Source organism: Sprattus sprattus, assembly GCF_963457725.1.
Source record: "Sprattus sprattus genome assembly, chromosome: 1".
Taxonomy (NCBI): domain Eukaryota; kingdom Metazoa; phylum Chordata; class Actinopteri; order Clupeiformes; family Clupeidae; genus Sprattus; species Sprattus sprattus.
In genome coordinates, this window is record NC_137920.1 from 23,254,796 (window position 1) to 23,270,772 (window position 15,977).

The 15,977-nt window shown below is 42.0% G+C and overlaps 3 protein-coding genes across 3 annotated transcripts in view; 2 read left to right on the forward strand and 1 right to left on the reverse strand.

Moving 5' to 3' along the window:
• txndc11 (thioredoxin domain containing 11) overlaps positions 1–1,126 on the reverse strand; it is a 16,782-nt gene extending 15,656 nt beyond the window's left edge. Inside the window, exon 1 of the mRNA XM_080839359.1 lies at positions 956–1,126. Coding sequence (XP_080695485.1) covers positions 956–1,080 — 125 coding nt within the window. The 5' untranslated portion in view covers positions 1,081–1,126. The remainder of the gene's footprint in view (positions 1–955) is intronic.
• Positions 1,127–2,421: 1,295 nt separating this feature from the next.
• On the forward strand, positions 2,422–7,115 carry LOC308374444 (phospholipase A2-like; the record flags this gene model as incomplete). Its single annotated transcript, XM_080850220.1, has 4 exons — positions 2,422–2,458; positions 2,905–3,076; positions 5,310–5,416; positions 6,967–7,115. 4 exons carry the CDS (start codon positions 2,422–2,424, stop codon positions 7,113–7,115), a joined length of 465 nt encoding a protein of 154 aa, XP_080706346.1.
• A 5,294-nt stretch (positions 7,116–12,409) lies between these two features.
• On the forward strand, positions 12,410–15,793 carry LOC308368645 (phospholipase A2-like; the record flags this gene model as incomplete). Its single annotated transcript, XM_080842864.1, has 4 exons — positions 12,410–12,446; positions 12,900–13,071; positions 13,808–13,914; positions 15,651–15,793. 4 exons carry the CDS (start codon positions 12,410–12,412, stop codon positions 15,791–15,793), a joined length of 459 nt encoding a protein of 152 aa, XP_080698990.1.
• Between the last annotated feature and the right edge of the window lie 184 nt (positions 15,794–15,977).

A 15,977-nucleotide genomic window follows, 5' to 3' on the forward strand; every position in this document is an offset into this window, starting at 1 on the left:
AATAACCATGAACTGCAGTGCAGATGATCTTGCAGAGCAGGCTGCCCTAGATAGATGTGCAGCTGTTTCAACTGTGTTTAGACGTTTCTGGCATGGTGAGTACCAAAAACAAAACTGCCTCAATGTACAAATCTGTACAAGCATAGTTCAACTCAGAATCTTCTATTACACAAAACTTCTTGATGGTTGGAACTCGAATCTTGACAATGCAACTGTCAATTATTGCACATAATCCCCATAGAAGATTACGCATTAGGTTGCAGTAGGCAACGGCGTCTAACAGAAGTTCCTGACTAATATGCCTGAAAGTCTTCTGAATCCACCTGTTTTTTTAAATTCAGTGTTGCTAACGTAAGGTTACAGAGACGAGGCATGGTGTTTATGTGTAGGACAGTTGTGAATAACATTGCCTCTTCCCTACCACAATTCCTGCCCGTTGGACAGAGTGCAATCAACTTTATAATCTGCTATGAACAGCTTTAGGAAGAACTACATTCAAATCTTAAGGCTTAGCATTATAAACCGCATGGTTGGTGAGTGTCCTTACTGTGGAACACAACATTCCGTGAATGGCCTTTGGCAAATGCTGTCCAGCACTGTTTACCAATTAGGACACGTCAGTTCTCACGAGTATGTCGAGTGACAGCGGGCGAACATCAGCTAGCAAAGATAGCTATGTTAGTTAGATGCCGTACAAGGGACAGCATAGACAAATTCCTATCAAATGAATCCTCTGAACTACTTGTGAGCGAACTGCTAATAACCAGCTAATAAACAATGTCTAGATTGCGATCTGAACTCAGTTGGACAGAGATTAGCCTGATGCGTGACGTTGAGTCTGGAGAGGGGCTCGAGGGACTGTGTCACGTCACCCTAGAGACAGTTGTTCGACAAAGAATACCGTCGATAGATGCGCTTCTAATAAAACGGACATAGCGGGGGATTAAAAACTCACCTGCAGGTAAATTTGACCGCTAATACAAGGAGGACACTTAGCAGGATGGCTCCACAGAACAGACCCGGTCTCCGGGCCATCAGATTCACCACCTGCCGGAGATACACCCGCGACCGGCGCAGCATTACAGATCTCGCGCCGTCCCTCCCATTTATTCGCCCCGGTGCGCACGGTGTGCCAACATTTGCCTAAAGGGGTGGGAAGGGGCCCTGGCACTCATGAACGGCGGGTTTCTAAATCATTGACCCGCCAGTAATAATACGATTTCTCAAACACATATTGGACCAACCTTTCTTCCCCACGTAGTCTTAACACTTCCGCCTAGGCAGATAACGTAACCATGCGTAAGGGACCATGTACATGTTTCAAACCTGTATCAAAACGTAGAAATTGGCACGCTTCGTACTCATCATTATTATCCGCACTGGAGGTTTCACAAGAACAATACCACTCTTTTTGTGATTGTTTTACAATACAGCTTGTTTTACAAAGCTGATATAAAATTAAGCATGCTAGGTTTTCCTCTTCTTTATAGACGCACCCTAAGAGAATGTACGCCTCTCAACAGTTATGTTGTGAATAGATTTAGTCACTGGGTGGCGCACTTTCGTTAATATAAATTAATGACTAAATTTGTCCGGAATTATTTAACTGCTTTGCATGTTCCTGAATAAAAGTAGATAGCAGTTTTACGCTGTAGCAATGGAATTGTGAATTTTGTTTATCCTATAAGTCTATGCGTTTTTACTAGTCTATTGTCGCTGTTGTAATTGTTGCTAAAGGAACCAAGGCTGTATGAGCTCTTTTCCGACTTTTCATTCAATAAACTGTGTGTAGGCAGCATTCGTTGACCACAATACTTCGTTCACCACAATATTAACTATTTGCTGAATAGTCGTTGAACAGCATACGGTCTGTTACAGCGCACGGTTGCAGTTTAATGACGCCACATTCCACATACGTCTACTATCACCAGTGTTATTCGAGGGCAAGGCCTTTGTTTGATATGTCACTTGATTGAGAAATTTTAAAATTCTCATCATGACGTTGAAGGTCATCAACCTGAATCCACTCATTCATGCACTTACTGACTGGAGGTTATCCTGTGTCTATATGTGCATGTAAATGGATAGTTGACGAAACACTGGCTCCATCTCGTCTTTTTAACAGTCGTGCGTGTCTAAGTGCTAAAAAAACTCAACACTGTACATCTGTGTTTCTGAAGCTGAGTCAATATTAGTTTAATGTGTCACATATGTTCATATGCGCTAGTCTATGACAGTGTGGTAGCCTTGAATGCAGCCCAGTTGTGCCTTTCTGAGATTGGGCTGGCTCCAAATCGCTGACCGAACAGATTGGGACTAACCAGACAGACAACTCCCTTAAATACAACTGTGGGAAGAACGCTGTAGTCACACAGGGTGCATCAGGTGAACCTTCAGGTTGCGTCAGGTGTGGACGAAGCCATGCAAGCACTTTACATCTACGCACTGTTTTCAGTGGGTAAGTGGGGGATATTTTTAACTTCCCATAAGACGAAGTTCTTTTTTATTAAAACCTGTTAATAATATAGGGCCATCGTTTAGCCCTAATATATTGAGTCGGTTGATTAATTTCTATGCATGTTTTAATCTTGTCCCTACTTCATTTATAAGGACTAAACTACCTTGTATGCTTAACTGTTGAATTACTTGAGCTATCTTGTCTGTTTAAAAAGTAGCCTAGATTTGATGTGATTAACATGTATTTCAACGCATAGCATATGCAATAGGCTACTCAACAGAGATTGTCGGAGATGCTCACAATAATTGAGGCAACTGAACAACAAACTCGAGAGCTTTCTAAGTTCATCCATTAGCTTGTCTTTTAAATGCATCTACAAAGAGTGGCAACAATTATGTATAGCAAAATATACGGTCCCTGTCTTTCTTTCTCCATTGTTTTTGTAGCCGCGTTCTCGGTCTCTCCGGGTTTGGCGCGGTCTCTCCGGGCGAAGCGAGGCTTGCTGGAGCTCGCCGGTGTTATCAAATGCAGTACGGGTAGACCGGGGGTGGCTTACATGATGTACGGGTGTTATTGCGGGCTCGGTGGTCAAGGATGGCCTCGAGACAAAGCGGACTGGTAAGGAACAGAATTCAAAATACAGTTGGGTATTCATCAACAGGAGCGCAATGGCGCAAAGAAGTGCGCCGGCGGCATGCAAGTACGCACGCACGCACGCACGCCCAGAGGGAGAAAGACAGAGGGGTTGAGTTGCATTCAGAACAAAGAAGAACATTTCATAGTTATAACCAAGAACTGTGCGCTTTTTTTCTAGGGACACTTCTTTCCCGACATCCTATTGTAATCGGCCAACATTTATCTGCTACGTTTCTTGCCAATACTACGTTGTCTGAGCGCTTTCATCTTGCTGCTCTTTAAATACAACCTGTTTTATCACATGGAGACAAAAGACCGTGTAATTAGGTGAACCCAAAAATAACAGTACACAACAACATATGAGTATATGCGTTCAGTATGAGGAAATAGATTTAACAAAAAATACCAGGAATTTGAAGGGAAGTTTTTTTCCTTTCTTTCTTTCTTTCTTTGTCTTTCTTTCTGTCTTTCTTATTTTCTACTGTTTAGAAGGACTGATGTCAATGTCAAAAGTGGCAATTATAGTAGACTCATGGTCTGCCAGTGCACTGAACACATACTCTCCTTCTGACTGATGAAAACCTTCACAATATGATTACAGTTGACTCAGTATAATACACCTGCTTTAATTGTATACATTAGAAGAGCTACGATGAGATGCAGTATATTATTAATACATTCTCTATCTTTTTCTCTCACTCACGCACACTACATCTCTTCCCAGGGGCGCAGATAGGTTTTTGAAACTGGGGGGGACGATTCTAGCCTAGCACCCCCCCCCCCCAGGGGGCGCTATTACACTCAGCCATGACATAACCCATCAAACGTAATTGCCCATCGTTGCAAGAAAATAAAGCGTATTGGTACTACTGCTTCTAATCAGCCACCAAGCATGCCACATGGTGTATGCAAAAACGGTTTTATTTAAACATGAATTGACTTGAAGCACACAGATTCTTTAAGCAAACCAAATGAGCAGGCTGTAAACACACACAAACACGAACAGCAAAGCCTATATACAAATATCAAATTGTAAATAAGTACTCTACATGACTTCAAAAGCTTCAAAATAATAAAATATATGTAATTTTGTGTAGTCATTTTTGTCTAAATGGTTAGTAATGCCTACAAAGATCGATTCTGGACTCAAAATAATTTACTGTGTCTGGCAAGATAACAAGCCAACTCATTAAAATTCAATGGAGGCTCAATAGGTGGCTATACTAAACGCCAACACTGATTCACCTTAAATTGAATACATTGCGCCAGTCTAAATGATTTTAGATTAACCACGTCCAGTTCAGCTAATATCAGTCACGATATCTGACTAAGTGTTAGTAATTAAAATTACTGTTCATAGTAAATTGATCACGTTAGCGCCACTGCAGTGGCATTTGTCTAGCTCTAAAGTTCGTTTTTTCTCATGATTCAACCTGTAACAACTTACACGCACCATTAGGCTTGGCATTGGTACAATCAAATAGGCCTACTGTACACATTTCCGAAAGACCCCCGACAACTCCAGAAAGTTGCAATTGCCGAAAAATGGATAATAAATAATGAATGTCGAGTGCCCCTTCCCCCTTGGGAAATTGGCACCTCTCTTCACGCTATTCTCAATGACCGTCTCTTCTCTTTTTTTCTTCCACGGCGACATTACTCTGAACAGACAACCAAAAAAATGCAAAGTGGGTTTGTATGGCTTCATCATGCATGTGTCGGTTGGTTGTGGGATCCTGAATTAAGAGCTGTCCCACTGATGCCTCTGGGTAACAATGGAAACCAGGCTCGAGACGTAAACGCCAGAGACACCGGTTACTTTTAGATTAGAATCTCTGACGACGCAGGCAGCCTGCCCAGCTCAACAAAATTATTGTCCGTCTTTGATCTGACTGTTTTATGAGAGTTGTTGCAAAGCAGTAAATTAGAACTAGTCTTTTGGTTTTCTGTGAGTTTAGCCTAATGCAAAGACAGAACGCATTCTTTTTTTCAAATAAAAGTGAGGGGGACGGATTGAGGGTCATCCGAATGTGTGTACGTCAGAACCCCCCTGACGTACACGCTATCTGCGCCCATGTCTCTTCCCCTTTCTATCTCACACTCACTCACTCACTTTCTAATACACACATTATCTCTCTCTCTCTCTCTCTCTCTCTCTCTCTCTCTCTCTCTCTCTCTCTCCCTCTCTCTCTGTCTCCTTCACTCCAATGCCCAGGTGTTGCCAGAAGCATGACTGCTGCTATGGGAAGGCAGAGGACATGGGGTGCCAGAGCAAGACAGATAAATACACCTGGACCTGTGAGGGCCACAACCCTGACTGTGGTAAGCAGAGCCATGGACCGAGACTCAACCCTTAGCATTATGGTGCAAAAAAACTCAACCCTTAGCATTATGGTGCAAAAAAACTGTGCTTTGTGTAAACAAGTCAGGCACTGAAATAGGGGGCCATCACTGTAACTGGTGAGGGAAATGAGAAGTGCGGGTGTAACAAGTCAAGCATTTCCGTTGCATCAGGCTGTAGTTGTGTGTATATAGGTCAAACACAGCTATACTGTTGTGGTATTGTGTACTAAAGACTTAAACCTATGGGATGAAGGGGTGAAATGTGAGAGTACTAGCTTTTTCAGCTGTATGATAATGATCGTCTGGTCTGTTCCATTACAGTATTTACATAGCTGATAAGCCAGTAAAATCACTATGATGAGCAGTCACCTGTCTCGCAAAGATTAGACAGAATAGACAATAAGCATGGGCCACAGGTTTATTTTCCTGCATTCCAAGATTTTATCCTCCTTCATAATTCAAAGCTTACTTCCAATTCTGGTGGTAACCTTATTATTATTATCATTGTTATTCATTAGCTTTCCAGAATAAGAATCAGGTTTTATTGGCCAAGTAAGTTTACACAAACAAGGAATTTGGCTTGGTAAAGTTGCTCTCAGTGTACTTACAAATATTACACAGAATATACATCACATCACAAAACAATACAACAGTACAATGGTCAAACAGTCCAAGAAGTCTAAACAAGTCTAAACAAGGAGGAATAGTGCAAAGAGTGGAGAGTACAGGAAGTGCAGGAATAAATAAATAGTACAGTATACGGTTATACAGTAAGGGTGAAATAAAAAATTTGATTGCGGGAGTAATTGTACATTTGTTATTATAAAGATCCAGAATGTCAGGGTTTGGCAGGATATTGTTTCAATTGCTTGATTTCTTTATTCACAAACAAAGAGCAGCAAGCAGCAATGATCCAAAAACACAGGAGATGGAGGAAAAGGCTAAAGACTACAAACTTAGGAAGCTACAAAAGGTATCTCTCGCTCTAAAGGCGGAAAAACTGAAAGCAAAAACACGGATGGCTACTTAAAAAAGAACTCTTCCAAAAGCGGCTTGAGAACCGCAGCACGACACCAACCCAAGACTAGCTATAGCTAGAGGCACCTGAGTGCAAAAGAGGGCTGCGTGTCCTGCGCACAGACTTTCAAAGACAAAGCGCTTGAGAGCACTAACTACAACAGTGACACAAAAACAATCCAACGGCACAACAAAGGGCAGGGGAACTAGCCAGGTATTTAGCTCCTGGCTAATCAAGGGAAGTGGCAATACATGACAGGTGAGGACACACAGAGGGAAACCAGCGAGGGCACACAATAGGAAACAGGTGAGGGCACACAATAGGTAACAGGTGAGGGCACACAATCACAACAAAAGCACATGTGGACACATAACAAACACAGAAAAATACCAAGTCCATTAAAAGGTCTCTCTCTCTCTCTCTCTCTCTCTCTCTCTCTCTCTCTCACTCTCTCTCTCTCTCTCTCTCTCTCTCTCTCTCTCTCTCTCTCTCTTTCTGACTGTGATTGTAGAGTCCCTGAATGACAAGTGTGAGCGGATGTTGTGTCGCTGTGACAGGGAGGCTGGCAGGTGTTTACAGAAAGCTCCGTACAGCCCCAAGTATTCGCTGTGGCCTGACTTCATGTGTGGGACTGACCAGCCTGTGTGCGCTTACCGCTGACCAGCCTCTGTGCGCTTACCGCTGACCAGCCTCTGTGCACTTATCGCTGTCAGGGGCAGCTTACTGGGGAGGGGGGTCAGGTCAGTGGAAACTGGCCTGAGAAGCTGGAATATCCAACAAAAGACGTGAGCATGCCCGCAAACACAGGCACAGACACACACACACATACACACAGAAACACACAGACACAGACACAGACACACACAGACAGAAACACACACAGACACAGACACAGACACAGACACACACAGACACAGACACACACAGACGCAGACACACACACAGACACAGACACACACACACACAGACGCAGACACAGATACAGACACAGACACAGACACAGACACAGACACAGACACAGACACAGACACAGACACAGACACAGACACAGACACAGACACACACCGAAAGACACAGACACACACAGACACAGACACAGACAGAGACACACACATTATCATTATAAAATACTACGCTTTACAGAATCATATGTACACGTTGGTGAAGGATCTCAAAGACTGACTACTGTTTATCTCACAGGCACTTTTTAAGAGATCAAAATAGATAATATAAGGCTGAAGACATGTTTATATTAGAATTCTATTTATGGTATTCCTATGCTTATTTTGCAAGTTATTTTTATTTCAGAGGTTTTATATTAATTATTTCTTAAAGTCCTCAAAATGTAATCAGTCTATAGTAGTAAACTAAGCACTTCATTTATAATTTCCAGCTGTTCATATAATCTAGGAGAAATGTCAGACAATGACAATGTTGTATTAAAAACATTTTATTCATTTTCTGCCCCCATCTTTACTCTGACACCAGTACACATACAAAGCAACGGTTTATGTTCTTGACTACACTCTGGTTGCCATACATACATTTAAAAGTGCATATATGAATCACATGAAAAAATTAAGATTTGTTGTTTTTTTCTTCTTCAAAATCAATGAAATTACAACCAAACAATAAGGGAACATATGATACAAGAAGACAAAGAAATTGCCTTTACCAACTAAATCAATTCAGTTCAACTATTCACTCATTCACTCTCTCTCTCTCACACACAAACACACAAACAGACAAACAAGAGTCTTTAGAGAAGTCATATAAGACAATAGCCCTTGCTATAGATCTTAATATTTACACTTCATTTACAGAGAGCTTAAGTGTTCAAAACTTAAAACGTCATATATAAAAAATTAACAAAGATCATCAATTTTTTATTGTAAAAACTCATATTACTTTGAATATTCTTCCTTCTTCGTTTAATGCTTTGAGCTTGTCAGCATATCCTTGATTTCATTTCAACAGTGAGCGATCTGAATTTTCCTATAATACGTAATACAAGTAATTTGTCATTGATGCTTGTGTACACAATACGTGTGTGTGTGTGTGTACATCCCACCCCCTTACCTGCCATTGACCTGCTTCGTGTGGAAGCTGTCCCTGTAGAGCACGGCCCAGGGGCCCAGGTGTGTGTGTGTGTGTGTGTGTGTGTGTGTGTGTGTGTGTGTGTGTGTGTGTGTGTACATCCCGCCCCCTCACCTGCTGTTGACCTGCTCCGTGTGGAAGCTGTAGAGCGCGGCCCAGGGGCCCAGGTGCTCCAGCCACAGGGCCACGTCCTCAGGGCTCCAGTTGGACACGGGCTTACTGACCAGCAGCTCCTGCACCCCCTCCCCACTGCTCCAGTGGTACACCAGCAGCATCACCTACACACACACACACACACACACACACACACACACACACACACACACACACACACAATGTAAGATACAAATCTAAATGTATCGATATAGCATGATATGGCATTCTTAGACAGACCGAAGAAAGCACTTGACAATGCAACGTGCAGGTCAGCAGATAAAATACATAAGTACTAATAAGGAAAAGTACCAAAACATCTTGTGCTTTTACTGTGCTTTTACTGGTGAAGACTATATGTAACCATCTCATGATCAATGCGGGGCGGCCTCTTGGGACCCAGAGTGACATCACAGAACTGAGCTTAAATGCTTGAACATTTCTTGTGTTGGGCAGAAGGCCTTCTCCAACTATTGACGTGATGTATCATTCGTGACTGCATTGCATTGATGGATGTACTGTGTCATCATTGACCAAGTAATCTTGCTACAAAAAAACTTCGTCCGGTGAATCACAGTGTCATCACACACACACACACACACGTCATTACACACAGACTCCCAGTGTTATATTACACACACACACGCACTTCCTACAACTCCAGTAGTACACCACCAACATCACCTGTACTCAAATACAATGTCATTACACACACAGACACACAGGCACAGACACAGATACACAAACACACACAGACTGTGGTGCACCTTTGCCCCTCTTCTCTGGCCCCCAGCTGCCACGCTGCGATTGGCCTGCTCGTCGCCATGGCGCTGGAACGCCAGCACAGAATGGGAGACCCGGGGATTGGCGTGAATGTGCTCCCGCCTCTGCTGTACAGCTCCGGGGAACAGCTTCTCAACGGCATCCCTGAGACGAGACCAGCAGAGTGAAAAGGGTTACTGGAATCCTGTTGGAATGTTCTGGTGATGTTTGAGCTCAAGAGCCAATCACATTGCACCCCTCCCTTCCTCACTCCAGAAGCAACATGTTGACTGACTTGTCCGAGCCACTGTGTTTGTTTCCCATTTACAGAGCCAGGGCTGTGTATGAACACAGAGTTCTTTTTAGCGAACACACTGACTAAACATAAAGAGGATTGTATTCACTGCATTTGTCAAAAAGTGTATTGGATTAGAATTCTCAGGCTGCACCTTTAAATTCTCCCTTTCAAGATGTGGCCGCCAATTACAAGGCCATTTTGGACAAGCCGTGTGACGACTCATTAGATTAAATTCCTCAATTCACACACATTAATGTCCATCAGCAAACATTCAGAAAATCAAACCACAAACACAACAAGGACCCTAGTTTGGCGACCTTCTTCTCTGACAGGGAACATTTGTATGCGTCAATCACAAATCATCACACCCGCCCAAGACTGATTCATCTATCTGGAAGGCAACATAGGAAGCAGGAGCTAGAATCCTAATACACAGTGCGTTTCACAGACAACTGTGTATGCGTCAATCACAAATCATCACACCACACACACCCAAGACTGTTTCATCTATCTGGTAGGCAATATAGGAGGCAGGAGCTAACCTGTGTTCTGGGTTAATGCAATTCATCTCTCTTAGATATCCTCAAATATATCACATCCTTTTTCAAAAGGCTCTGGGTGCAAATACACAATAATGACCTTTTTTTGTCATTTCTATCCACATATTGTAGTTCAATTAGACTAGATGGAAAATGGACTGCATTTATTTAGTGCTTTTCTCCTCACACTCAGATCATGTGAGGTGTGCACCGTGCAGGTTTACCCCCCCCCCCCCCCCCCCCCCCCTCAAACATGAGCTAATATGAGCTGATATAAACTGGGATCTTCCTCTACCATTCTCTGTATGCTTCTCTATCTATCTATCTATCTATCCATCTGTTTCTTTCTCCCTCTCTCTCTCTCTGTTCATCCTGTTCCTGTCTTGATGTCTTTCTCTCTGTCAGGTGTTTTACTGGTTTAGTCACTGGGTGGCGCACTTTCGTTAATATATATTATTGACTAAATTTGTCCGGAATTATTGAACTGCTTTGCATGTTCCTGAATAAAAGTAGATAACAATTTTACGCTGTAGCAATGGAATTGGGAATTTTGTTTATCCTATAAGTCTATGCGTTTTTACTAGTCTATTGTCGCTGTTGTTATTGTTGCTCAAGGAACCAAGGCTGTATGAGCTCTTTTCCGACTTTTCATTCAATAAACTGTGTGTAGGCAGCATAGGCTATAGACTTCGTAGACCACAATATTAAATTTGCTGAATAGCCGTTGAACCGCATACGATCTGTTACAGCTGACGCTTGCAGTTTAATGACGCCAAATGCACATACGTCTACTATCACCAGTGTTATTCGAGGGCAAGGCCTTTGTTTGATATGCCACTTGATTGAGAACTTTTAAAATTCTCATCATGACGTTGAAGATCATCAACCTGAATCCACTCATTCTTGCATTTACTGACTGGATGCTATCCTCTCAAATTAGGGGAGAGTGGGGTGAGTTGTGCCAGTTTTTACTTAAAGTGACTTTTAAGCGAGGCCATGACAGTAATGCTTCCAACAAAAATATGTACCTATATTTCAGGATGTAGCGCATCCTTGGGAACAATTACTTTGGATCTGAAATATAGTATTTAAGAAATATAGATTTCTGAAAAAAAAGTGTTCTCGTGTCACAACTTGCCCCCGGTACGGGGTATGTTGTGCCTTTAAAGAGAATACATTGGGGTAAATTGTGCCATTGATTATTGAAGTAAAACAGTATATTTGCATCTCAGAAGCTGTGATGCTATATAAAAGCTAGACAAATTCAATGCAAAATTACTCATTTAAGGTTTAGTTAAAGTTTTTTTTACAACATAAAAGGCCGATTTTCTACAAGCCTATTGCGCCACACAAGCAATTCAAAGGTCAATTTTCTTAAACAAGGCCTATGGCTTCCTAAACACATCAGAACAAAGTTGAGTTGAGTCAATTATATGTAAAGGTAATTTACATGAACACATGTTCAGAACAAAATGAAATTCAAATGAAGACCAAATTGAATGCAATTCTATATAAAGATCACTGGCACAACTTAACCCAGGCCCTTTGGCACAAATCACCCCAATCCCACCTTTTGGGAAAAAATGCATCATCCAGCTGTTTTGAGCTAAAATCATGCCTCATCATCATTTTGAACTTAAATGTGCCTATCTCTCATGCAAAGAGGCTCTCTTTTTTGCAGGATGAGTTAAATTGCTGACTCTTCAAAAATGCGTGGTCACTTGATCAATTTTTTCTATGGTTCCCTAGAAATAGGGAGTGGCGCAACTTCCCCGTTGGCACATATCACCTCACTCTCCCCTATGTGCATGTAAATGGATAGTTGACGAAACACTGGATCCACCTCATCTTTTTTACAGTCTTGCGTGTCTAAGTGCTAAAAACCTCAACTCTGTATATCCGTTTTTCTGAAGCTGAGTCAATATTAGTTTAATGTGTCACATATGTTCATATGCACTAGTCTATGACAGTAGTAGCCTTAAATGGAGCCCAGTTGTGCCTTTCCGAGATTGGGCTGGCTCCAAATCGCTGACGGAACAGATATAAAACTGTGGGAAGAACGCTGTAGTCACACAGGGTGCATCAGGTCAGGTGTGGACGAAGCAATGCAAGCGCTTTACATCTACGCACTATTTTCAGTGGGTAAGTGGGGGATATTTTTTAACTTCCATTAAGACGAAGTTCTTTTTTATTAAAACCTGTCAATAATATAGGGCCAGCGTGTAGCCTAATATATTGAATCGGTGGATTAATTTCTATGCAGTTTTATTTTAATCTTGTCCCTTCACTTATAAGGACTTAACTACCGTGTATGCTTAACTGTTGAATAACTTCAGCTGTCTTGTCTGTTTAAAAAAGTAGCCTATATTTGCTGTGATTAACATGTAGCCTATTTCAACGTAGAGCATATGCAATAGGCTATTCAACAGAGATTGTCGGAGATGTTCACAATAATTGAGGCAACTGAAGAATAAACTCGGGAACTTTCCAAGTGTATCCATTAGCTTGTCTTTTAAATGCATATACAAAAAGTGGCAACAATTATGTATAGCAAAATATACGGTCCCTGTCTTTCTTTCTCCATTGTTTTTGTAGCCGCGTTCTCGGTCTCTCCGGGTTTGGCGCGGTCTCTTCGGGCGAAGCGAGGCGTGCTGGAGCTCGCCGGTTTTATCGAATGCATTACGGGTAGACCGGCGAAGGCTTACATAGTGTACGGGTGTTATTGCGGGCTCGGCGGTGAAGGATGGCCTCGAGACGAAGCGGACTGGTAAGGAACAGAATTCAAAATACAGTTTGGGTTTCATCAACAGTGGAGCGCAATGGTTCAAAGAGGTACACCTGCGGCATGCAAGTACGCACGCACAGAGGGAGAAAGAAAGAGGGTTGAGTTGCATTTAGAACAAATAAGACCATTTCATAGTTATAACCAAGAACTGGGCGCTTTTTTTTGCTTTTTTTCCGACATCCTATTGTAATCGGACTACAATTAGTCTGTTGAAATAGCTACGTTTCTTGCCAATGTTTGCTACATTGTCTGAGGGCTTTCATCTTGCTGCTCTTTAAATACAATCATGGAGGCAAAAGAGCTTGTAATATGGGGGAACCCAAAAATAACACTACACAACAACATATGAGTATATGCGTTCAGTATGAGGAAATAGGTTAATATTCAATCAATAAAGTGCCCATTATAGTAGACTCATTGTCTGCCAGTGCACTGAACACACACCGGTACCCTCCTTCTGACTGATGAAAACCTTCACAATATGATTACAGTTGACTCAGTATAACAAACCTGCTGTAATTATTTACATTAGAAGAGCTACAATGAGATGCAGTATATTATTAATACATTCTCTATCTTTTTCTCTCTCACACACACTTCATCTTTTCCCCTCTCTATCTCTCTCCTCACACTGACTCACTCACTCACTCACTTTCTAATACACACATACTATATCTCTCTCTCTCTCTCTCTTTCTCTCCTTCACTCCAATGCTCAGGTGTTGCCACAAGCATGACTGCTGCTATGGAGAGGCAGACAAAATGGGGTGCCAGAGCCATACAGATTTTTACACCTGGACCTGTCAGGGCCACAACCATGGCTGTGGTAAGCAGAACCAAAGACAGAGACTCAACCCTTAGCATTATGGTGCAAAAAACTGTGCTTTGTGTAAACAAGCCAGGCACTGAAATAGCCATCACTGTAACTGGTGAGGGAAATGAGAAGTGCAGGTGTGACAAGTCAAGCATTTCCATTGCATCAGGCTGTAGTTGTAGGTCAAACACAGCTATACTGTTGTGGTATTGTTCACTAAAGACTAAAGCCTATGGGATGAAGGGGTGAAATGTGAGAGTACTGGCTTTTTAGCTGTATGATAATGATCATCTGGTCTGTTCCATTACGAATTGAATTGAATTGAAGAATTTAATTCAATTTAATTGAAAGTCTTTAATGTCCCCAAGGGGCAATTTGATTTAACAACACATAGCCAGCACATATAAAAGGACACATAAAACATGAAGTAATATATAGCTAAGAAAATAAATACACATATAGAACCACCATGCTACAGTACACCGTACTTAAAAAGATAAGTGTTGTAACATGGGCAGGGATAGTAGATGACCTATCGCTTGTTGAGAAGCCCAATAGCTGATGGTACAAATGATCGCAGGTATCTGTTAGACCTGGTATCTTTTCGGTAGGTATACCTCCTTTCTGATGGTAGGAGGCAAAACTCAGAGTGTAGTGGGTGAGTGATGTTAACCAAAATGGCCATTGCCCTCTGTGTGGCTCTGGCCTACAGTGTTTACATAGCTGATAAGCCAGTAAAATCACTATGATGAGCAGTCACCTGTCTCGCAAAGAATAGACAGAATAGACAATAAGCATGGGCCACGGGTCTATTTTCCTGTATTCCAAGATTTTATCCTTCACAATCCAAAGCTTACTTCCAATTGTAACCTCTTACCTTTCGAGTCAGGTCATAACTCTGCTCGTATTTTTATTATTATTGTTATTAATTAGCGTTTCAGAATCGGAATCAGGCTTTATTGGCCAAGTAAGTTTACACAAACAAGGAATATGTCTTGGTAAAGTGGCTCTCAGTGTACTTACAAATATTACACAGAATATACATCACAACACAAAACAATACAACAGTGCAATGGTCAAACAGTCCAAGAAGTCTAAACAAGTATAAACAAGGAGGAATAGTGCAAAGAGTGGAGAGTACAGGAAGTGCAGGAATAAATAAATACTACAGTATACGGTTATACAGTAAGGGTGAAATAAATAAATATGGTTGCGGGAGTAATTGTACATGGGTTATTAAAAAGATCCAGGGTTATTTCATTGCCACAATGGGTTAGCTGTTCAGTGTTTTATCAACACTTTTATCTAAAGTGACTTTGAGAACAATTAGACATTTCCTTGATTATGTGCTCCCTGCATATTTAACCCATGGCACTTTGGTTTACCAGCTGAGCTACTTAGAAGCTCATACCTCAGTTTTGCCTCACTCTCTCTCTCTCTCTCTGACTCTCTCTCTCTCTCTCTGACTCTCTCTCTCTCTCTCTGACTCTCTCTCTCTCTCTCACTCTCTCTCTCTCTCTCTCTCTCTCTCTCTCTCTCTCTCTCTGACTCTCTCTCTCTCTCTGACTCTCTCTCTCTCTCTCTGACCTCTCTCTCTCTCTCTCTGACTCTCTCTCTCTCTCACTCTCTCTCTCTCTCTCTCTCTCTCTCTCCTCTCTCTCTCTCTCTCTCTCTCTCTCTCTCTCTCTCTCTCCCTCTCTCTCTCTCTCTCTCTCTCTCTCTCTCTGTCTTTCTGACTGTGATTGTAGAGTCCCTGAATGACAAGTGTGAGCAGAAGTTGTGTCGCTGTGACAGAGAGTTTGCCAGGTGTTTACAGAAAGCTCCGTACAACCTCCAGTACTCGCTGTGGCCTAACTTCTTGTGTGGAAAGAACCAGCCTGTGTGCGCTTAGACTGACCAGCCTGTGTGCGCTTAGACTGACCAGCAAAAGACGTGAGCATGAATATCCAGCAAAAGACGTGAGCATGCGCGGACAAAAAACACACACACAGAGATAGACACACACAGACATTATCCTCTTAAATATCATACTACGCTTTACAGAATCATATGTACACGTTGGTGAAGGATCTCAA